The sequence below is a fragment of the Vicugna pacos genome, chromosome 20, assembly GCF_048564905.1.
Source record: "Vicugna pacos chromosome 20, VicPac4, whole genome shotgun sequence".
NCBI classification, from domain to species: domain Eukaryota; kingdom Metazoa; phylum Chordata; class Mammalia; order Artiodactyla; family Camelidae; genus Vicugna; species Vicugna pacos.
The window spans coordinates 27,599,961-27,623,434 of NC_133006.1; the positions used below are offsets into that span (position 1 = coordinate 27,599,961).

General features: G+C 37.4%; 1 protein-coding gene and 1 long non-coding RNA gene across 3 annotated transcripts; one reads left to right on the forward strand and one right to left on the reverse strand.

Moving 5' to 3' along the window:
• Positions 1–8,150: 8,150 nt before the first annotated feature.
• On the reverse strand, positions 8,151–9,069 carry LOC140687782 (uncharacterized). Its single transcript, XR_012062310.1, has 2 exons — positions 8,911–9,069; positions 8,151–8,804 (listed from the first exon to the last, which is right to left on the reverse strand). It is a non-coding gene; the product is annotated as an uncharacterized lncRNA (long non-coding RNA).
• Positions 9,070–9,393: 324 nt separating this feature from the next.
• On the forward strand, positions 9,394–22,838 carry C20H6orf62 (chromosome 20 C6orf62 homolog). Of its 2 annotated transcripts, none has more exons than XM_015234621.3 (5): positions 9,394–10,439; positions 13,610–13,786; positions 15,046–15,168; positions 16,755–16,889; positions 21,425–22,838. In XM_015234621.3, exons 1-5 carry the CDS (start codon positions 10,398–10,400, stop codon positions 21,548–21,550), a joined length of 603 nt encoding a protein of 200 aa, XP_015090107.1. In that variant the 5' UTR covers positions 9,394–10,397; the 3' UTR covers positions 21,551–22,838. The 2 variants fall into 2 exon arrangements, with proteins under 2 accessions (XP_015090107.1, XP_006198664.1); XM_006198602.3 differs by having other exon boundaries at positions 9,398–11,779.
• Positions 22,839–23,474: the final 636 nt, after the last annotated feature.

The window sequence follows — 23,474 nt, forward strand, 5'->3', positions numbered from 1 at the left end:
GATTCTACAGTTAACATATTTGCATTATCAAATATCTATCCATTTATTCACACCTCTATTCATCTATCGATCCACTTTATTTTTGACATATTTCAGAATAGTTGCAGACATTACTACACTTTACTCCCAAACACCTTTCATATCACTACCTAGAGTTCAATATTTGTTTATAATTTTTTAATTTGAGCTAAAATTTCTATGCAACAAAATGCAAAATTTTTAAGGATACCATTCAATGAGTTTTGACACAGCAACCCAACATTAGATGTTCCTTCATGTCCCTATCTACCCCTTACAGAGACAACCATTAATCTGATTTTTTTTCCTCATAGATTAATTACGCCTATTTTAGGACTTCATATAGATGGATTCATACAGTATTCAGTCTTTTGTGTAAGGATTCCTTTATTCAACATAATGTTTTTGATATTCATCCATGTTGTAGTCTGTATCTATTCCATTGTATGAATGAATATACCACAGTTTTTTTTTTCCATTCTCCTATTGATGGACACATGGGGGCTGTTTAAGCTATTATAAATAAAGATGTTATACACAATCTTGTACATATCTTTTTGTGGGCATTGTTTCCATCTTTCTTGGACAAATATCTAGGAGTGGAGTTGCTAAGTCAAAGACTAGCTGTAGGTTTCGTTTTGCAAGGACCTGCTAGATATTTTTTTCAAAGGAGTCATACATACCATTTTATAGTCTTCCAACAATATATGAGAGTTCCAGTTGCTCCACAATCCTTGCCAACATTTGTTTTTGTTAGTCTTAAATTTCAGCCATATTGGTGAGTATGCTGTGGCGTTTCATTTTGATTTTAGTTTTCATTCCCTAATGTCTAATGATTTTTGAGCACTTTTTCATGTGCAATTTATGTATTTTCTTTTAGGTAGTGTCTAAGCAAATCTTTGTTCATTTAAAAACATGGATTATCTTTTTACGAATTGTAGGGGTTCTTTATACTCTGGATTCTACACCTTTGTCAAATATGTGTTTTGGAAATATTTTTTTCCCAGTCTTTGGCTTGACTATTCATTTTCTTAACAATGTCTTTGGATAAGCAGAAGTTTTAAAAGTTGATGGATTTAATTTATCAGTTCTTTCTTAAATGATTTTTTTTTGTTTTCAATGTCCTTCCTATCCCCAAGTCATGAAGATATTCTCCTATGTTTTCTTCTATGTTTTTATTTTAGTTACTACATTTAGATCAAGAATTCGTCTCAGTTTCTGTGTATGATATGATTGAGGGGCCAAGATTCCTTTTACCCCCATATAGACATCCAGTTGTTTTAGCAGTTAACATTTTTTAAAAGATTCTATTGTTTTCTGATACCTGATAATTGCGGATGGCCTATTGTCAGTCTAAATTTTTTCCTTTGAAGGTGACCTATTTTCCCCCTTCTCTGAGTGATTTCTGGATTTTCTCTTTTCCTTAGTACATCTAATATTATTTTGCTTATCTTTTAGTATACCCTTTCAATCTGAAGATTCATGGCTATCTTAGCTTGGACATATTTTCTTCAGTGATTTCTATAACAACTTCTATTGCTGCACTTTTTTTGAGCTTTCTTTCTGGAAAGAAAGGTTAGATCTTGGACCTGGATTGGACCTCTAGGTCTCTTATATTTTCACTTTATTTTTTATCTTTCTCTTTTTTCCAATGTCATATTTTCACATTTCTAGAAAAAAATTTAAGTTTGGCAAGCATATTTTAAATTTCCAAGTGATCTTTCTTGACTTTCTTGTTTTCCAGTTGTTTCTTATTTACAGCACCCTGTTTTTTTTACATTAGGTATTTGTTGTCTTCTCATATATCTCTGAGAATATTAATTTGAGGTTTGAAAAAATCGTTTTTTGTTACCCAGATTGGTTTTTGTGCAGTCAGGTTTTATTTTTGCTTCTTTTGTTTTTTTTCTGTTATGTAGCTGATTTCCCTTGTGTGTCCAGTGATGTGGGTGTGCTTTTTTTATATTTGAAAAAGAGGAAATAGGCTGATTTTTTTCTTGATTTGTTTCCTCTACTGTTATGTATCAGGCTGTTTTCCTGCTAGTTAATTGCCATAAAACAGAAGATGTTGGCAGGAAGTTCTGTGTTCATAAGCAGAGTTTGCTAAATAGGGAGGCTTCTAGACAGGGAGCCAGAGAGAGGAGGACTTTAAGTGGGCTGCTGCCACTCACCGTGGCATCAGTTCATCAGTATTTAGTTCAAGTTATTGTCTGCTTATTGTCCTGTTCCCATTTCTCTTAGCTTTTATGGCTTTATTCATTAAAAAGTTTATTTACTCTTCTTTAAAATTGTGTATTGTAAGGGAGGGGAGACAAATGCTTGTGCTTAGGTTGCTATTTTGAACCACAGTTTGTATTTTTTAAAAATTATTTTATGCTCTTTCTAAATGAGCATCTTCCACCATATTTAGGTTGATTTCTTTACTGTCTCATGAATATACCAGACTAGCATCTATCTTCATGCCCTCAGTTATGTGTTTCTTTTCCAGAAGCTTCCTCTTTTTCTTCCCTCTCGTCTTCTACCTAAGCCTAGTGAGATTCTTCCAACTTTTGCAGCTAACTTGAGCATCCTTCCTCCATGAATTCCATCTGTTTAATCCAGCTTTCTTTGACTTCCCTTTAATTTTACTATTCTCCAACTCAGTACCTGTCATTCACAATTCAGCTCTTAATTATGCAGCCTAGTATTGTTCATTCTTGTTTCAGATGTTTATTAACATGTTGGTTAACTATTAAAAACTTTTTGGGGACAGGTATTTATTTTTCTCTATCCTTCAAAACACATAGCATAGAATGCATATGTAGTAGATATTTGATAAGTATTTATAATGGATCAACTCCCCTACTATTTGCAAAGAAGGTAGATAACAGCTTATATATATTTTTTCTGTAAACAGTAGGAGGCCTCTCTTTGAATTGGAAGCTGAATTGGGGACATTCCATTTCAGGCAGAAGAAATGCTTATTCTTCTACACTAAGGAAAAAAACAAGTTATGTAGCGTAAATGTTTGCTGAAAGCAATGGTGATAGACAGATCCACCAGAGTTGAATCAACAGAGGCAAGAGTGGTTTGGGAAAAAACAAAGTAACAAAATGTGATTTAAAAACAGATGTTATAGTCTAGAATTTCCACACTATTGCTAACAGTGGGCTCTTACATTGCTAACAGTGTCATTTTCAATTAAAATGGAAAGAGGTCTAGTGGCAGAACAAGCTTCACCACTCTTCTGGGCACCTGGTAGGTTTGTACTGCCTCAATCCCAGAAAGTTAGGGGTAGCCATGTGACTTATTGGCCAAAGAAATGAGAGTGGGAGTGATGTCACTTCCAGGTGGAAACTTTTAAAGTCAATAAGGGATTATGTTCACAGCAGCACTATTTACAATAGCCAAGACATGGAAATAACCCAAATGTCCATCGACAAATGAGTGGATAAAGAAGATGTGTGTGTGTGTGTGTGTGTGTGTGTGTGTGTGTGTAAATAATGGAATACTACTCAGCCATAAAAAAGAAATACTGCCATTTGCAGCAATATGGATGGACACAGAGATTGTCATTCTAAGTGAAATAAGTCAGAAAGAGAAAAAAATACCATAAGATATCACTTATATGTAGAACCTAAAAAAAAAGGACCCAAAGAACTTATATACAACACAGAAACAGACTCACAGACAGAGAACAAACTTATGGTTACCAGTGGGTAAAGAGGGTGGGAAGGGATAAATTGGGAATTTGAAATTTGCACATCCTAGGGATTGATGGAAATGTTAGCTTTCTTGATTGTGGTGGTGGTTTCATTGGTGTATACATCTATCAAAATTCATCAGATCTGAAATATGTGTAGTTTACTGTACATGAATCATACCATAATAAAGCTGTTTTTAAAAAAGCCAGTGAGAGGTTTGCCACATTCCTGTTTTCTGCTTCATTGATCACAGAAGCATGTGATGCTCTGTAATTCTATTCCCAAAAGTCCATGATGAGCATTCTCCCTGTAGACCTGCAATAGAAATATAGTGTGATAGATAAACCACTGTTGTTTAAGCCACTGAGTATAAATTACTGCTGTCCAGGGTCAGCAAACTACAGCCTGCAGGCCAGCTGTTTTATTAAAATTTTGATAAAATCTTAATTGGAACACAGCCATGCACGTTTGTTTATGTTTGTTTACATATTGTCTATGGCTGCTTTCATGCTACAGTTGAGTTGAATAATTGCAACAGAGACCATGTGGCCTTCAAGTCAAAAATATTTACTATCTTTTGGCTGCTCTCACTCCCTCATCCTTGGAGACAGCCCGCACTCTGTCTGTGGAGTGTGTATCTACTTTTACTTTAACTTAAGCACCCAACCCCGACACCTCATGCCTTTCTCTTGGCTTCTGAGACAGCCTACACTATGTATCTCTCTAAATAAATCTACCTTTACTCAAAAAAAAAATTTACTATCTTTTTCTTGCCAATTTTTTTCTTTTGAGTGGGAGGTAATTAGGTTTACTTACTTATTTTTAGAGGAGGTACTGGAGATTGAACCCAGGACCTTGTGTATGCTAAGCATGTACTCTACTACTTGAGCTATACCCTCCCCGCTACTATCACTCTTTAAGAGAAAATGTGTTGACCTTGGCCTAGTCTATCCTGACTGTGATAGAACTAGATGTCTTTGTGGCTCCTACCTGTTTTGGTCACAACACAGACAATGTTTATGATAGCCAGCGTCCAAGATGGTGCTGGTGATCCCCATCTCTTGGTTTTCACATCCTTGTGCAGTTTCTTGTCACACTGAATAAGGGCTGACTTGTAACAACCAATGTGGAAGTGATGGAGTATGACTTCCAAGCCTAGGTCATGAAAGACACCATAGCTTCCCTCTCCCTCTCTCTGAAATCACTCTGGAGGAGGCCGCCTACCATTTTCTGAGGACATTCAAGATGCCCTGTGGAGAAGTCCATGTTGGGAGACTGAGCCTTCTGCCAACAGTCATGTAAGTCAAGCCTTCAGATGACTGCAGCCTTGGTCAACATCTTAACTGAGTTCAAATCACCCAGTTAAGCTGCTCCTGAATTCCTGACCCACAGAAATTATAGTATAATACATGTGTGTTGTTTTAAACTGCTAAGTCTTGGCATAATTTGTTATGCAGAAATAATGAATGCAGTGTTCAAATGAAAAAGTGTACTGGTACTCTGTATGCTTATGGATATATTTGCCCATAGGATTTTATACACACACACCCTGAGAAGTGGGAAATTAAAAAGGAGAGTTAGGAGAGAGAAAGAAAGGAAGTAGGGAAAGAAGAACATGTTAAACAATAAAGAAAAACCATGGTGGGGAGTAAGTCCTCCTCTGCTTCTTCCTCTGGTTCGTACCCGTGTTCCAGATGCAGGACAATGCTAGTTACCTGGCCAAATCTTATTTTCTGAGGCTGTAACTTGCTTTAGGCCTTCAGTAAATATTTAATTATCAGCTTACAAATAAGTACTGACCTCTATAGTTTGGATCTACACGAAATTAGGGTAAGACTAGAAGAAAAATGAACTATCTCCTTATGATCCCCTCCAAAAGGGTAAGAAAAGGCCTCAGAACAAATATAGTTTCTCTTTTTATATCATTTTTGTTTAGAAACCACATAACTCTGTTGTGGATGGGAGGGCTGTATGTGCTAGACCATGTGCTGTGAATAATCCTTATTGGGCTGTGGAATTGTATTACCCCATATTATCAGTTATCTTAGATGGTAAACCTATAAAGTTGCAATCTGCAAATTAGGCCCCTGATGCTGCTGCTTTTAGGCTCGAACTGGACAGTATCAGAACTAGTTCTTTAGGCCTGGGTAGTCTAGGCATACTTACTCTGTGTAGATGTTTATCATGCTTATTAAACCGTAAATCATAAACATAACCAAAACTAGAAACCCATGTCTGATGAACAGTTGTATTCATGAAGGGACAAAATATTTGGGAATTCCTGGAAAATCAAGTATGCTTGCTGGACATAAAGATGACTGGGAGTGGGGGGTTGATGTTGAGAACACCAGATTTTGTGAGAGAAGAGAATGTGTGTTCAGACAATATAGATTTCAAACGTGAAAGAGAAGGCTGGTTCTTTTTAGAATAGTGAAGAACAATTGTCAAATATTTTACTGGCAATCTTATTGTCATATATTTAGGCTATGTAAACATATACTTGAGTAATCATTTCTTAACTCAGAATAAATGCAGAAGGGTTGGTTTGCCTAGATTGGGAGGTTAACCTTGGAGCCATCTGGATTATTTCTTCAGGGAGGAGTTTGGCCCAGAACCTTCAGCACGAGTTATTTTATTAAAAATGTAAACCTCTGTGGTGGTATCTGCATTTCAACCAAGAAAATACCACATAATGTATCTAACTGTCTACAGGGAAGATCAGCAGGTATTTTTAGTCAAGGTGCCACCATCATCACTCCACAAATTGTGTTTGAAGCAGCCTAACTCCAAAGAAGCTACTTGTAACATAATTAAGTGGACTTTTTCCACAGTTAACAAAGCTAAATCTCAAGTGAGTTCTAAGTTTTATCTGAATTTCATCGAGGAACGTTATGGTTACAGCTTTTAAAAAAGTAATTTCCTTTGATTATCTTTCCCATTTTTACCCCTTCCAGGTTGCAGAGAAAATTGAGCTAGAAGTGTTTCTTCCTCTAGGGCACATTGCTATTTCTTGCCTCATCTCACTACGACCTGACACAGACCCACAGCTCACAGCGTCATAGGATTTGCTCAGCTTGTGACCAGGTATAGCCAATTCTATTTCATAGCAGCTGAAACTGAAAACTTCATTTTTTACTTCAACATCCTGTTTTTTCATGATTATTATAGGAGTGTAATATTTTTTCAGTGGTTTCATTGATAAGATACCAGAAGCACAAGGAACAAAAGAAAAAAAAATAAAATGGACTTCAACAAAATTAAAAACTTCTGTATTGCAAAGACCACCATCAAGAAAGTGAAAACCACAATCCACAGAATGGGAGAAAATATTTTCACATTGTATATTTGATAAGGGACTCACATCTGGAATAAAGAACTCCTAAATCTCAGTAATAAAAGACAAGTAACCCAACTCCAAAAAATGGCAAAAATCTCTGAAGAGAAATTTCTCCAAGGAAGATAGAAGAATGGCCAAAAACACACAAAAAGATGCTCATCACCATTAATCATTAGGGAAAGGCATATTAAAACCGCCATGAGACACCCACCTCACACCCACTAGGATGACTGTAGTCAAAAAAACAGAAAATAACAAGGATGTGCAGAAATTAGAGCCCCCATACACTGCTGGCTGGAATGTGGCTGGTGCCACTTTGTAAAACAGTCTGGCAGTTTCTCAAAGGGTTAAAGATAAGAGTTAACATTTGCCCTGGCAATTCCACCCAAGAGAACTGAAAACGTAAGTCTACCCAAAAACATTTACACAAATGTTCATAGCATTTTATTCTTAATAAACAAAGAGCAGAAACAGAAGTCCATCAACTGATCAATGGATAAACAAAATATGGAATATCCATACAATGGAATGTTACGCAATATAAGAGTTAAGTAGTGAAACAAGCTACAACACAGAAGAACCTTGAAAACATGAGGCTAAATAAAGAAGCTGGTCACAAGGACCACATATTGTATGATTCCATTTCTATGAAATGTCCAGAGAAGGCAAATCTCTAGAGACAGAACATGGAATAGTGGCTGCCTACGGTTGGGGAGAAGAGGAGTGACTGCTAATGGATATGGGGTTTCTTGTTTGAGTGATGAAATATTCTAAAATTCTGGTGACGGTTGCAAAACTCTGTGCCTATACTAATATACATTGAATTGTTCACTTTAAATAGGTAAATTTTGTGGTGTGTGAATTTTATTTCCAATAAAGCTGTTATTTTAAAAAACAAATTCTTCCATACAGATGACCATAGATTCAAATCGGGGCCAGATCAAGAAGACACGAAGCAGTGCTGTATTTTTCTAGTATCTTTTTTTTAAACCAATTTCATAAACTACCTGAAATCGTCAATTTTTACCTTTGTGAGTTTTACGCACAGTTACCATGATGTGATTGTGAAAATCAATCAGAGAAGCACTAGAAAAATGCTAGATTTATCTTACAGGTTAGCTGTGGATAATTTATTTAGAAGGGTGGGTCCAATTCTTTTGGGTCATGGATGAAAAAAATGTCATTGCAAGTTATCTATTTTGATTTTACCCAGTGAAGAGCAGTAGTTTGGTGACCCAATAGAGTTCTAAAGTTTCATCACAAAGAGTAGTAGCTCATAAAGGATTATGTAGGCTTTGCTTTTGTTGAGTGTTGACTTTACTTATTTATGTAACTGGGTTTTAATCGGCGCATCGGAGCTCTGAACAATGCGACTCAACGCTGTCAAAGACGTGTGATTCAAAGACATGTGCGTCCGTTCCACTCATATTTTGAGGAAGACACAGAACCACGTAAGGGACAGGTCCTAGGTCTGAGGTCCTGAGGGATCCCCACATGAACTGTGTTCTCAAAATAGGGAGAAAATGATCCACGGAGCAGCTTCAGCCGTTTTTCTCCCAAGTCACAGTAGCAACGCTCCAAGAAAGCATAGATCTTCTTCGGAAATAGAGGACCGCCCTCCCCCATGCGCACGTGGCGAGGTGGGGAACAGAGAGCCACGTGCGACCAACGTGCACCACCTTCTGCTGCTCGCTGTTTAAATTCCAGGTAATGGAGATGAATTCTCGCGGCAAGATACGGCGGGACAGACCCTTTGAGGGACTGCCAATCTGTGAGTTAGGGATAAAACCACAATGAACTGAAAAGTGAATCGCCCCCTGTCCTTCCAACATACACTTTCCTTTTCCTGCTTCACTCCGCCCCACGTTCGCTTACTCTCCGCCCACCGGCTCCGCCCGGTCTAGCGCCCTGCCCGAGTCTGAAGCGGACTGGAACCCGGAAGAGCGATTCCATCCGGGTGCTTTTTCGGGGACGGCATAAGGGCGTGGCTTTATGACGACTGCGGGGGGAGGGGCGAGGGGCCTGTAGGGACTGGGAGCCCTGACGGGGTGGAGGGAGAATGGGTCGCCCATGTCCACGCCCCATCCTGGGCAATAGGGGAGTCTCTATTCTCAAACTCCCCTATGAAGCTGGAATATTAACTAAGAAGTTTAAATCCATAGAGTCACCCTTTTAAAAGCTTCCTCACACCCTCTGCTCCTGCGCTTCTTTCCTCTCTCCTTGATAACCCTGCAAACCTTCCCATCTCCAGCCTCTTCTCCCCCTTCGTTCCTGCGCAGATGGTGGCGGCCCGGGGGATGCGCAGCCGCAGAGAGTTCGGGGCGGTGCCGGTGAGGGGCGGGTGACGCAGCGGCCGTCGCTGCCATTTTAAGTTGTTTGTTCTCGCTTCTCTTCCCAAACGCGACTCTGCCCCGGACCCGGGAGGCGCCTAAGGCTGCCGCCGCCGCTTCCGCAGCCACCGGTGGGGGGCAACGAGGCTGTGCCACCGCGGACGCTCACCCTCCGCTTCGGGTTTTCCCCCATCCGAGTCTCCTCGACCTTCTTGCCTGAGAGCCGGAGCCCGACCCGTGGGGAGAAGAGAGACTCCAGAGCAGATGCTTGAACTGAAATAACTTTATCCTGGGGGGTTTACTTCGCTGACAGACCCCCTTAGCGCAGGGCTCCCTTCCCCTCCCTCCCCTCCCCCTCCGCCGCCAGTTCAAATCCGACCCCCCTCTTCCTCCTCGTTCCTTCCTCCTCTTTTTCTCTCGCCGTCTCCGCGTCCTTCCCCTCCGCCGCCGCCCGGGGCGCCGAGCCAGACTATGGGTCCCAGGTGGGGGCTGAGCGGCGGCAGCAGCGCGGGCGGCCCGGTCACAGTGCGCACTGCAGCGGGGATGGAGGGGCTCAGTTGGCTGGTGGTTTTCTCTTGACATGGCTCCTGCCCGTGCTGCGAGCAGCGCCCCCGCCGCCGCCTTCTCTTCCGCCGCCGCCGCCGCCACCGCTCCGCCCGCAGGCTGCGGCTAGAGGGCCCGAACCCCGCCCGAGAGTCGGTCAGTGAGTCCCGGTCTCCGCGGGGACAGGGAGGGGATTTCCCCGTCACCCACCCCGCCCCAGCCGCCTCGAGTCCACCCTCTGCCCTTTTGGGAGACCAACTAACGACCCCGCCCTAAACAATCCAAACTCGGGAAACATGGTCTGTTCAACGTGAGAGCGAGCTGAATCCGCAATCCGGGAACTTAGTTTTTTTTTCTTGGGGGGTGGGGTGGGCATACTTTAAAAAGTAATTTAATATTAACGCAACTATTTTCTTTTCTTCTCACTGATCCTTCCCATTTATTCTTTCCCGCCTCCTCTACCCGGGCGGGGATTGTTTCCACGATGAAATGAGTGAAAACCCGAGTGATCCAGTGTCTCCCGTGGTGCGAGTGAGTCGCTGCCGCTGAAGGCAAAGGGTGGGGGTGGGACCTGGGGGGTGGAAGACAGGTGGTCCCCGGGCACGGCCTGGGATTTGGGAAAAGAACCCGCCACCTTTGCCTCAGCCATGCTCACAAGAAGATAAGTCGCGCTCCCCACGATCTTGCACGGGGGCAACTCATAGGGAAGGCTCCCTCGGGGAATGTAGGACTCATTGCAGGACTGGGGGTGTTGGGGTCCCGGGCATTAATCAGGTCTAACCACAGAGCCGGAATCATTATATCGTATTATATACCCCCTTTCCCTCTGCCATCATGATTCTCCTTGGCAGCAGCATTAGCAGCCGCCTGCGGGTGAAAATGTGGGTGATGGGGAAGTTGGTAATGACTCCGCTGTTTTTTCTCATGGCTCCTTTGGGCAACAGCTGCCCGCCCCCGGTATACACTGTAGTTGATTGCAGGGAAACCCTGTACCTCTCCCCTTCCTTCTCTACCGATTTTGCACTTTTCTCTTTGCTCACCACCAAGTGTAATCAATAACAAGCACTGACAATACATAGCAATAGTGAAATCTGAAATAACTAAGAATTAGGTACTACAGCCATGGATCTGGCTGGGTAAAATCCAATTGGATATTTCAGTTTCATTCACCTACCCTGTTTTTGGTGTTTTGGGGGGGTTATTTTGGTGGTATTTTTTTTTCCTTTTTTTTTCTTTTTTGGTATTTGGAAAGCAAGGATCACACTTCCCCCTTCCCACTCCTTTTCATAATCCTTTCTCTAAAAAAAGGGGAAAAAAATCCGGATGGATTTTAAGGATTGGACTGGTGTCAGCTGTGTTTTATTGCACACCTAAATCCTGATAATAGTTTTTTCATTCCCCCACCTTTATTTTGGCAGTTAAGCCAAATGTGTTTTCCAAAAAATTAGTTCAAGTATTTTCTGCTCTTTCTTTCCTTCCTCCCCTTCCTTTTTCCCATCCAACCCCAAACGTTATTGTCCAGACATGACTGGACAGCAGCTTTTGTTTCTTGCCCCTGTAATATGACAGTCTGCTAATATTGCCAGAAGGTGCAGTTTTTGGGTTACAGTCGTGATTTTAGCTATTCAATCATATTAGCAGGAAAAAAAATGACTTGTTTCTGTTGTACTTGAGTCTTAAGAAAAAGTGCCCATAGTTTAGTGACAATTTCCAAAGGCTTTAGTACCACCTGTATTTCAAAAATGGGGGACCCAAACTCCCGGAAGAAACAAGCTCTGAACAGACTACGTGCTCAGCTTAGAAAGAAAAAAGAATCTCTAGCTGACCAGTTTGACTTCAAGATGTATATTGCCTTTGTATTCAAGGAGAAGGTAATTTAAAGTTCTTAATATGAATTAGCACAAGTGATTTTTGTAAGTGTATAAAGTTGTTAGGTTAAAGAGTCGTTGGCAAAAGTCTACATCTGTCTACTATAACTTTGACCCTTACGGTTAATTATCTGAATAGATGGAGATGCGGGGTAGTGAATGGAAGGCTTGAGTACTGATTGGTTTCGAAATACTTAATTCTAAAGCTTAGTAGGATCCACTTTTAGTTAACAGGGAGTGGATAGCATTGTAAAACTCTTCATTTATGTTTTACAACAAATTTCATTTATGTAGAGTTACATAGAGAACTTGATAATTGAATTTAAAGATTGTCTAAAGTGTTACAGGATGTTTGAAAGTAGTAAATTAGAATCAAAATGTTTATGTGCAAAAAGCAGTCTTCATCTCCATGTTGTAGATACTTTTTCTCATGGTACAGTTAATGAAAGAATAAATAGAATGAAATAGAATGCACTTTTAAGTTTTAGGAGCAATTTTTTAATGGTTACTTTAAAAGGTTAATTTAATGGTTAATTAAATTAGTATTTAGAATTAATTAATTAATAAGTGTTTAGAATTGCAATTTATTAAAATTCAGAATGACCAAAAAGTTAAAAAATTTTTTTTGGTCTTTATCAGTGTTAATTCTACGGTTAAGTAGCAAATAATGAATTATGAGTAGTCAAGGAGAACATGATAAAAGCAGGGGTTTTTTGGGGTTTTTTTGTAACTTAAAATAATGGGTAATTTCTTATATAATTGATCTCTGTGTAACCTGAGGTTAGATTATAAATAGTAAGGAAATACTGCTTTGATTTTGTGCTTAAATTATGAGCTAATTTGACATCAGAAACATTTTAGTGTGATATGTATGTAATAATATTTGAATGTTTCCCAGGTTTTTTCCCCACTCTTAAGGTTATTAATATTAAGAATGCTCTTAGCTGCTAGAGTATAGCATCGTAAAGTGGTTTCAAAAGTGGTTTGTTTTGAATTGATTGTCCCAATATTGGGTATTATCACAGATTTACTCCTTTTTTTCTTTCTTTTATTAATAAGTTGACTGCAGAATTGGTTAGATTTTAGTTGAAGCTATTAAACTTAAGTTCACTAGGAAAAAATACAAGATACTAGTGAGATTAGATCTTTATGTTTAATCTGTTAGATGCCCCAAATTATATTATCTAGTTATTTTAACACCTATGAAAACCTGCTTTTCTATGACTGGACAGTATCCAGGCAGTTGTCCTGAGCAGCTCTTGAATTTTATAACCTAAATTGATGATAAGCCCTTGGTCTTAACTAAATTTTTAGGTTTGTAGACATTTTTTCTCCTGTTGAATATTGACACTTGTAGTTATATAGTATCCAGAAGAAGTAATGGAAATTGACCCTTTCAAGGAGTAAAATAGTTAATTTGTCTGAAGAGCTTTGTTTTTAAACTGAGATTTTAATTTAGCTTATAGCTACATAATTTAATTTAGTATGTAGAACCAGTTGAATGAAATTACATCGAGAGTAAATCACTGAGTTGTTTTTGTTTCTCACAGCATTTAGGAAATACTGTCTAAGTATTTTCTATGGATACCATAATGCTGTAAAAGCATGCAGTTAAACATTCTGATAATAGCCTGTTTGTGTGTGGCTGGGGAGTAAGAGGTTTGGGGGAAGAACCGAAGGTTCCACCTATTTAAAAATCTGTTTTCAGTACCAAAATTACTTCAGTTAAGGATTATGCTGAGTTAGAATAAAGATACATGACATTGTAATATGAACTCTGGGTGTTAAGAGATGGTGTGCTACTGGTGGGTTAATACACTTTTTTTTTTTTAGAAGAAAAAATCGGCACTTTTTGAAGTGTCTGAGGTTATACCAGTCATGACAAATAATTATGAAGAAAATATCCTGAAAGGTGTGCGAGATTCCAGCTATTCCTTAGAAAGTTCCATAGAGCTTTTACAGAAGGATGTGGTACAGCTCCATGCTCCTCGATACCAGTCTATGAGAAGGGTAAATTCTGTTTTTAAGTCTTTGTTTTGTTTGGGGGGTGGTAATTAGGTTTAGTTACTTGTTTTGTTTGTGGGTTATTTTGAGGGGGGGATAATTAGGTTTATTTATTTATTTTTTAACAGAGGTACTGGGGAATTGAACCCAGGATCTCATGCATGCTAGCCACATACTCTATTCACCTCTTATTTTTCAGGCTTGATTTTGGTAGATTTTTGTGACTTGAGCTTGCAGTTTTTTTCCCCTCTCTCCAAAGAATAGGTGGTTAACTATAGTCATGAATCTCCTTCAAAGTTGAATTTAAATAAAATGTGGATAACTGTCTTAGGTGTTATGTTGTAATGGTGTACATTACTGCTATGATTAATGTTTTATATTACTGTTCAGTGGGGTTTCCTTTTTCAAGGGAGAAAGAGCATCATGCCCCTTATAAATAAGAAACTTGAAGGTATTGATGCCAGCCTTCTAAACTTTGGCAACTCATTGAAAGTTAGTCTGGGCAAACTTGAACAAGAGTTCTCCATAATTAGTGGGCTCAGGGGCAGGCTGAAGATAACCATGTACTGGTCTGGAAGGGGTTAATTGGTCTCAATAATCTGCATTTAACAAAAACAGCATTTTAGTTGTAATAAAAAAGTAGTGATTCATATTAGAAGTTCCAAGACATCTTTGCTTAAATAGGTTCTGATTTTGAAGACTGGAAATAATGGTACAGGGACTTTAAAAAAAAGAAAATTAGAGCTTTAGTTGGAATTTTCTCCATGCACTGATGAGTTTAGATCTTGGTGTGAAGAACACTGGACTTGGTGGCTGTATATGGACTCTACAGGATAAAAGTTAGAATTAGGTCATGAGCTATTCAGATTGTATACAGTCCTATTACTATTACCGTTTTAAGATATAAAATGATACACAGTTGACCCTTGAACAACACGAATTTGCAGCAACTGCAAGGGTCTGCTTATACTTGGATTTTTTTTTTTTTTTTTTTTTTGGATGAGTACTACTCAGTCTACAGTTGGTTTAATCCACGGATGTGGAACTGCAAATGGGGGCGAGGGGCTGGCTGTAAAGTTACATGCAGAAATTTTGACTGTGTGGTTGGTGTCTCTAATGCTCAAGTTGTTTGAGGGTCAGCTGTATAATGGACCTTTTGCACTTACGAAATGTTTCTACAGGCAGGCAAGCCGTGTAATTTGTGCATTGCTTGTTATGGCTTTGTTTCTTTGAAAGTAATTTTTTTTGTTGTTGTTATTTTATAGGATGTAATTGGCTGTACTCAGGAGATGGATTTCATTCTTTGGCCACGGAATGATATTGAAAAAATTGTCTGTCTCCTGTTTTCTAGGTGGAAGGAATCTGATGAGCCTTTTAGGCCTGTTCAGGTATTCTATTCTAAAACAAGTGTGGTGAACACATAAATAAGTGAAAATTCCTAGAATAGGGTCTCATTTAAGAAATTCTCTGGCAGTATGCTTTCTAGTAAGTTTTATTTCATGAGTCTCTCTTGGCCTTTTGGCTATTGTAATGCAAGAGGAGGAAGCATTTGGCGTATAGAATCTCTTGAGAATAGGTGGTTCTAACTACCCAGTATGTCTTTGAAATTATGGTCAGAAAATCTTTTAGGGTAGAAATTTGTTGATTTATAGATGAACTTCAGAAAATCTCTTCCCCTGTACCACACACACTCCTGAAATACTTTATACCTAATCTTGGTTTTCAAAGAAATCTGATCTAAGAAGTGAGTTACAAAACCCTTTTCATTTTAGGGTTTTACAGATAACCACATCTTATTCTAGGAAAGATTTGAAACAAGTTAGGTTTTATATGTGCATGTGCTTGTCCTCTTCAGCAAGACAAGCAACCTTAAGGTTGCGATAATCTTATTCATGTTTTTCGTGATCTAATAACATGCTTTTCATATACTAAAAGTTCAATAAATATTTGAATTGTGAAGAGATACAATTCAATATTATATTTTACATCCAATGCTATTTAGGGATACCATGTCATATTTTATGTTATGGCTTATAAGAAAAGCTATTGGGTAGTAAAACCCTGGATAGCAGGAACTGTTGGAATTTTTTTTCCATGTTAGTATTTTCTGCTGTCTGACATAGAAGGAGAATAAAGATTGTTTGAACTAAATGGACTAATAATCATTTTTACAATTGAGTATCTAAATATCAGATTGTTTAAGGTTTCCTGGTTTCTTGAATTCTCTGTTAGCCTGGTCTTTTTCACCTGGTATTTGGCTTCTTTATAGACATTTTGTGGGAGGATGGAGTTAATCTTCCTTATGTTAAAAGATTAAAAGACTATCATGACTGACTTGATAATGTCTTCATAACTTAAAATTTTTTTAAATAATAAAATTGGACATAAACACTTAAAAATTTCGAGGGATTCCTATATCCTCAGAAGCCCATCTGAATGAGAACTAGCCCTGTATTTCAGGTGTGGGCTTTACATTTTGTTTATTCCTCTAAACTGATGGGTTAGAGCCCTTTTATAAGTGAGAGAGCTGAAGTTTAGTAAAGTTAAGGGATTTGCACAGATCACTAAGTAGTAAAATATGCAGCTGGGATTGGAAAAGATTTCTTTGACTATTAGAATTTAGTCACTTTGGTGCAGTTTTTCTTGAAAGTCAAATTATATGATGAAATGTCATCCAGTAGAACTTTCTGTGATGAAGGAAATGTTCTGTATCTCAAGAGACTATTCAGAATGGTGACCACTTGCCACTTGTGACTATTGAGCATTTGAAATGTAGCTAGTGCTACTGAAGAACTGAATTTTAAATTCACCTATGTCAAAGAATTTTAAATTGCATTTAGTTAATACAAATTTAAGTAGCCACTGTTGGTTACCATATTGTATTGGACAGTGTAATTAGTTGCATATGGGTGCAGTAGACATTTCAGGTAGTGTAATATGTTTGTAATTATAAATGTTTATATTTCTTAATTAGGCCAAATTTGAATTTCATCACGGTGACTATGAAAAACAGTTTTTGCATGTACTGAGCCGAAAGGACAAGACTGGAATTGTTGTCAACAATCCTAACCAGTCAGTGTTTCTCTTCATTGACAGACAGCACTTGCAGGTAAGCTGGGGTTTTTTTGTTTGTTTTCTTTTTAAAACCATGTAAGACTCATTTTAAAAGCTGTTGGTTAGTAAACTGTTTTCTGTATAAGTTACTTAATTCTATTTTGTCCCTTCAACATTGCATTATTTTTGAAGTTACCTAAAAACCAAGAAACGTATCCTGAGCCTCACCCTAAAACAACGGTTCCCGAAGGTTGCTGCGTATTAGAACCACCTGGGGAGCTTTTTAAAAGTCATGATTCCAGTGTACAGTACTCAGAATTTGCATTTTGAACAAAATCAATCCTCAGGTGATTGATAACATTTTGAGAAGCACTGGCTTGAACCTTTTAAAGAAATATCTAAAGGGTAGGGCACATCTGTATTTAAAAGTTCCTCATGTGTTTTAAATAGGTATTTTCAATTTAAGTAGCAATCCAGGTATTCCAAACTGATTTTTATTCTGTAAAACATTGTTTATTCTTATCAATGTAAGCCTAAATATCATCACTTAGAATTTGTAGTAGATATAGATACTTTGTTACTAACCTTTAAAGATGGCATCATTTTAATTTACTGAACATTTCATTCAACAAATGAGTGCCTACTAAGTGCCAGGCATTGTACAGCAATGAACAAGGTAGGAATTCCTGTCCTTACTGGTTGACATTCCATTGTGGGAGACCGAGAAGTAGATAAGTAAAGTATGTAGTTAGATAGTGATAAGTGCTAAGAGGAAAGGAGGAGTTACATAAACTGTTGGGTATGAATTGTTAGTGTCACTGGAGAAGGCCTCATTGAGAAGGTGGTTTAAGTAAAGTTTTTTTTTAAAGTACAGTATTAATTGCATTATAGGACATTTTTATCTAAGAGCGTGCCTGTACAAGGTACTAGCAAAATACAAATGTGAATCATATTGCCACCTTCAGGGAGCTGATAGACAATACTTGGAAGATTGTACATTTTCTGTCATAAAAGTTAAATAATTATGGCATAGGTACAAATTAGAAATTACAGAAGAAAATTAATTTCACTGGAAGCATTTGATGAAACTCATGTTAAAAAAAAACCATATAACTTAGGTGGCATGTTTCTTGGTTTTTGGCTTTGTTTTCAGTTTCTTCTTTACCTTAGCTCTCCTGTGGTGGCTCCTTTTTAGTTGACTCTTCTCCTTTTTAATTGCTTGCTATGTACTTTCATTTGAGTTACTTGGTATTGACTTATATCATGGAATCCACAGTAGAGATTTTTAGTTACGAACTGTTTAATAATGACATATACTAGTGTAGAGACTTCATTTTCACATGAATATATATGAAATTGTTAATAATATACAGAAATGTCTAGTGACTTGAAGGAGTTTCTTGGCTGAATAAGTAGCATATCATCCCTTTTGTGTATCAAGGTCAGATATCTTTAATGCCTTATGAAGCAAACAGCTTGAATCCTTTTAATGAAAAGAAAATAATAAGCCCATAAGCTCCACTTGGGTTGTAGGTAGGGTGACCAACAGTCTCAGTTTGTCTGGAATGTCCTGGTTTTAGCACTGGAAGTGCCAAGTTCTAGAAACCCCTCAGTCCTAGGCAAACTGGGATGGTTGGTCCACCCTAGTTGGAGATGGATTTGGTCCTCCGTGCTCTTGGTCCCCTTCTTCCACTCAGGTTCTGTTCTTCATCTTCATAAGCTGGTGATAAGTTACTGTATTTGCATAATACGGAAGAATCAACCTCCACTGGTTCATGAGGGAACTGATGATAGTTGTGGCCACCACACGTTGTATACATTTGACACTTGAACAACATAGGGGTTAAGGGTGCCGACAACCTGTATAGTCGACAGCCTGTGTATAACTTTTTTAAATAGACATATAGTTAATTTACAGTGTTGTGTTTCTGATGTACAGCAGTGTGATTCAGTTATACATATTATATAATCTCCATTATAAGTTCTTACAAGCTATTAAATAGTTCCCTGTGCTGTACAGTAGGACCTTATCTATTTATTCTGTATATAGTAGTTTGTATCTGTTATCCCAAACTCTTTATTTTATCTCTCCCCCTTTTCCCCTTTGGTAACCCTAAGTTTGTTTTCTGTGTCTGTGAGTCTTTCTGTTTTGTAAATAAGTTCATTTGTATCATTTTAGATTCCACATACACATGATATATGATATTTGTCTTTATCTGACTTACTTCACTTAGTATGATAATCTCTAGGTCCATCCATGTTGCTGCAGATGGCATTACTTTATTCTTTCTTATGGCTCATATTCCACGGTGTATCTGTGTACACCATATCTTTATCCATTCATCTGTCAATGGACATTTGTGTATAACTTTTGACTCCCCCAAAACTTAGTCTACTGTTGAAGCCTTACTGGTAACATAAACAGTTGACTAACATGTATTTTGTGTTATATATTATAACATTATATGTATTATACACATTACATATATTATGTGTATATATTACATATATTTGTGTATTATGTATTATATGTGTTGTATTATAACACTATTATATGTGTTGTATTATAACACATATATGTATTATATATTGTATTACAGTTAAGCTAAAGAACAAACTGTTAAGGTCATAAGAAAATACATTTATGTTACTGTACTGTATTTATTGATACCTAAGTGTATTGTTTATTTACAAGATGAATTGTCTGTCAGTACCTACAACAGTATTGTCTTATATGATGCAAAACACTATAGGTGTTGTATGTATTACTAACACTAGACATCAAAAAAGATGTGAAAAAGAAATACATATATTTGTAAGTACAATGATCCATATATTGATAATAAAGAAGTGCAATACGATTGCTTTATGGCAGGCTAGTGTAGTCGATGTGATGGCTTCATGATAGCCTAGCCTATCTACTAATGAATGAATCCTTATGGCATACAGTATTACAGTCATATTCATAATACAGTATTAGTAACAATATTTTTTAAAAGCAAAGCAGTAAAACAAAACTGACATTACTAGTTTTATATTAAATATCACTCACCTTAACGCCTGTATAAGGATAGACTAGTATTTGCAGTTGACCTTAGACCAACATAGGTTTGAACTGTGTGGATCCGGTTATATGCAGATTTTTCTCAATAAATACAGATGCAGTACTGTGCAATCCATGGTTGCTTGAATCCATTGATCTGGAGCCATGTATATGGAGGGCAGACTGTAAATTATGTGCAGGTTTTGATCCGTATAGGATCAGCACCCTAACCCCTGTGTTGTTCACGGGTTATGCATTCATGACATAACTTTTTCTTTTTCTTTTTCCCTTTTTTTTTTTTTGATATTTCTAGACTGTGTGGTTTGCAAGGTTTTTTAAATTACTGCAAATCTCCAAAAATTTTTCCAGTATATTAATTGAAAAAAATTTGCCTGTAAGTGGACCCTAGCAGTTCAAACCCATGTTCAAGGCTCAACGTATTATGCACCAGACTGTATAGTAAGAGTTCTATGTATATGCACTTATTTAATCCTCACAACAGTCTTCTGAGGTGTGGATCTTACTACTCCCATATTATGGCTAAGGAAATCAGGAAATTATGTAATTTGGTAAAAATCATCTAGCAGAGATCTTCTGCCCTTTATATTGGAATATCATATGTATGATACAGGCTAGACCCAAAAAGCACCTCGAACGGGTGGTGGTATAGAGGCGCATGCCTAGAGTCTGGATTCTCATATACACGCAGCCTCTTACTGGCTGTGAGATCTTGGACAAGTACTTCTGTGCACGTGTTCTTATAAATTAAGTAAATGATAGTCATAAGGTGGTTGTAACAGTTAAAATGAAAAAATATATGTGCATATGTATAGGTTCATTTACATATATGTAGACTGCTTCAGACATTGGCAAAGGCAATCTTCTTTTGCATATATTTTAGAGGTGCTATGGTGAAAGGAGGAACTTTGCAGGCAGTTCTGGGTTCAGATTCCATCTTCCACTTACTACCAGTGGTTATTTGTGAAAGCACCTCAGCACTTACCATAAGTTAGATGTTAAAATAGTAACTGCCTTTTAAAAATACTTAAAGGGCTTGATTTATCTGTTAATGTCTTGTCTTCTAGTCCTTTACCCCATGATATGGTTAAAGCTTTTTTTTTTTTAATCTATTTCTAATCTTATCGTCTACTCTTCACCGCATCTGCTGTCTTTCTACACACAGATGTGACTTTGAACCTCTGTTCAACTCTATCTCCTTGAAATGCTTTTAATCCTGGTTTCTTTCAGCAAGTAGTCTGTTTGACTTTTCTCACTTTTTATTTTTATTCTGCATAAATTCTGTTAACAGTTATTTAGTTAATAATCATGTTTACTCTGGTTTTCTATGTTTTGTAAGGCAAGGTTTGTTTTCCTAACTAGATTAAGGGCCTTATGGATAGGGACCATAATGTCTTCTCTTACTCTATATACTTTATCACTGTGTTCATAAGTGCTTAATAAATTATGAGAGATTGACTTCATGTGATAATTGGTCAGTTATGTTAAAATCTTTTTTATTAAGGATATTAAAATTTCTCCCCTTCTAGACTCCAAAAAACAAAGCTACAATCTTCAAGTTATGCAGCATCTGCCTCTACCTGCCACAGGAACAGCTTACCCACTGGGCAGTTGGCACCATAGAGGATCACCTCCATCCCTATATGCCAGAATAGAGTGCTGACCAGCAAAATGGAGAAGATCAGAGAGTGCAGCAGCAATTTTTTTTTCCTTGTTTTCTTACCACTTTATTCTTTCAGAGTTAAAGAAAATGGACTCATGCACAGAACACTATGCATTTTGAAACTTGCTGATCCTGGATTTTTTTTTTTAATCATTTGTATCTCAGAACTTAAAAAAATTAGATGTCTTCTGCACGGACTGTGTGAAAGAAGATGCTTTGCATATTTGCTGCACTGCATCAGCATCTTAACTAAAAATGTGAAATGAAAGGACTATTGTACACTGAAATGCTTAAATGTATCTGCAAGCACAAGGTGATACTCATTTTTGATGGTCTTTCCATTTGTGCTGGTTTTTGCCTCTATGACATCTGTCATCAGTATTTGGAGGGTGAGAAATGAATGTAACAGGTGTAAGTAACATTTAAAAAACTTAATAGCTTTGCTATAATCACCGTTGTTCCAGAGCACTGTCAGATTCTAACGACCAGAAGTGGTTGTTTTAAAAAAAAAAAAAAAAGGAAAGAAAGAAAATACAACCATGGGGAAGAAGTCTTAAATGAAAAAAGCATCTCGTTGTAGGCATTCTTGCCATATATTACTGGGCCATGTTTGTTTCCTGGTACTCATAAATATATGTATTTTATTTCCAGATCTCTTTCCCCAAGTTGCTGTTATAAAAGAGTATTCTGCTGAGTGTGCATACAGTTACACATTAAAGCAGATCTGGAGTCTGAAGTAGCTAAGCAGCTATAAAACTGAGAAGTACTCCCATAGCTGCAGAAACCATGATAGGCAGAGGACTTTCCTTTTGGTTTTTGTTTTGTTTTTTGGCTTTAAAGAGAAGAGATTTTTATTACAAAGAAAAAATTCCAGTGAATTGTGCAGAAATACTGGTTTTTACACCATCCTAAAGAAAACTTATGAGGGTTTTTTGAAGTAGAAAAGTTACTAAAGTTGGGACCTTAAATTGTAAAAAACAACAACAAAAAAAATTGAGTGTCAAAGTTCTAAAAGCAGAACTCATTTTGTGCAATGAACATAAGGAAAGACTACTGTATAGTTTTTTTTGTTGTTTATTTTTTTCTTTTAAATGAAGAAAAGCTTTGCTTAAGGGTTGCATACTTTTATTGGAGTAAATCTGAATGATCCTACTCCTTTGGAGTAAAACTTAGTGCTTACTGGTTTCCGATTGTATTTAGCTTCTGGTTGGAATTTGAATAAATGAAAACCTAAATAAAATAGGTGAAAGTTCCCTGAGTATTCAGGTGAATACACAAAACTTGAAGTGCTAACTTTTTTGTAAATTACATGGGTACATGTTATTGATGATCTTAGGAGGGTTTATAGTCCGTCGCTAAACAGTAAACTCAGAAAAGTCGACAGTTGGGTCTGTAATTTCAACAAGAATGGAATGAAGGACAGTTTTCAGCTTTTAACGGGTATCATCCTAGCCTTATGTCTGGCTTCATGAGAAAGAAGAAAAATATTCTTAATTTCAGAATGCTTTTTCACATGTTTTCTGATCCGTTGAAAATTAGAATCTATTTGAAATAACATTTTGTTTCTCATGGCTACATATTGTTCTAAGCTCTTATAACTCGAAGTAGACGCAGAGATTTTAGCAACCTGCTCAAACTCATTGTGAGTGGGAGAGTATTTAAAACCTGGCTGTCTGGCTCTGTAGTTAGTTTTTATTTTAGAATAAACTAGGAGAGTTGTAAGAATAACACGGAAAGCTTTTGTGTAACTTTTACCCACAAAATAACTGACATTTTGCCACATTTGTTTTCTTGTTTTTCTCCATATGTTTATATATTTTCTGAGTCATTTGAGAGTCGTGCATACATCTTGATCTCTTCCCTCTTGGTACCTTGGCATATGTCTCAAGTACAAGGATATTTTCTTATTACCACAG

Excerpts from the sequence above, each read along its gene's own strand:
- C20H6orf62 (XM_006198602.3), top strand. The coding sequence starts at position 11,651 with ATGGGGGACCCAAACTCCCGGAAGAAACAAGCTCTGAACAGACTACGT. Across the intron at positions 13,787-15,045 it reads GATACCAGTCTATGAGAAGG|GATGTAATTGGCTGTACTCA; the intron begins GTAAATTCTGTT and ends GTTATTTTATAG. Across the intron at positions 15,169-16,754 it reads AGCCTTTTAGGCCTGTTCAG|GCCAAATTTGAATTTCATCA; the intron begins GTATTCTATTCT and ends TTTCTTAATTAG.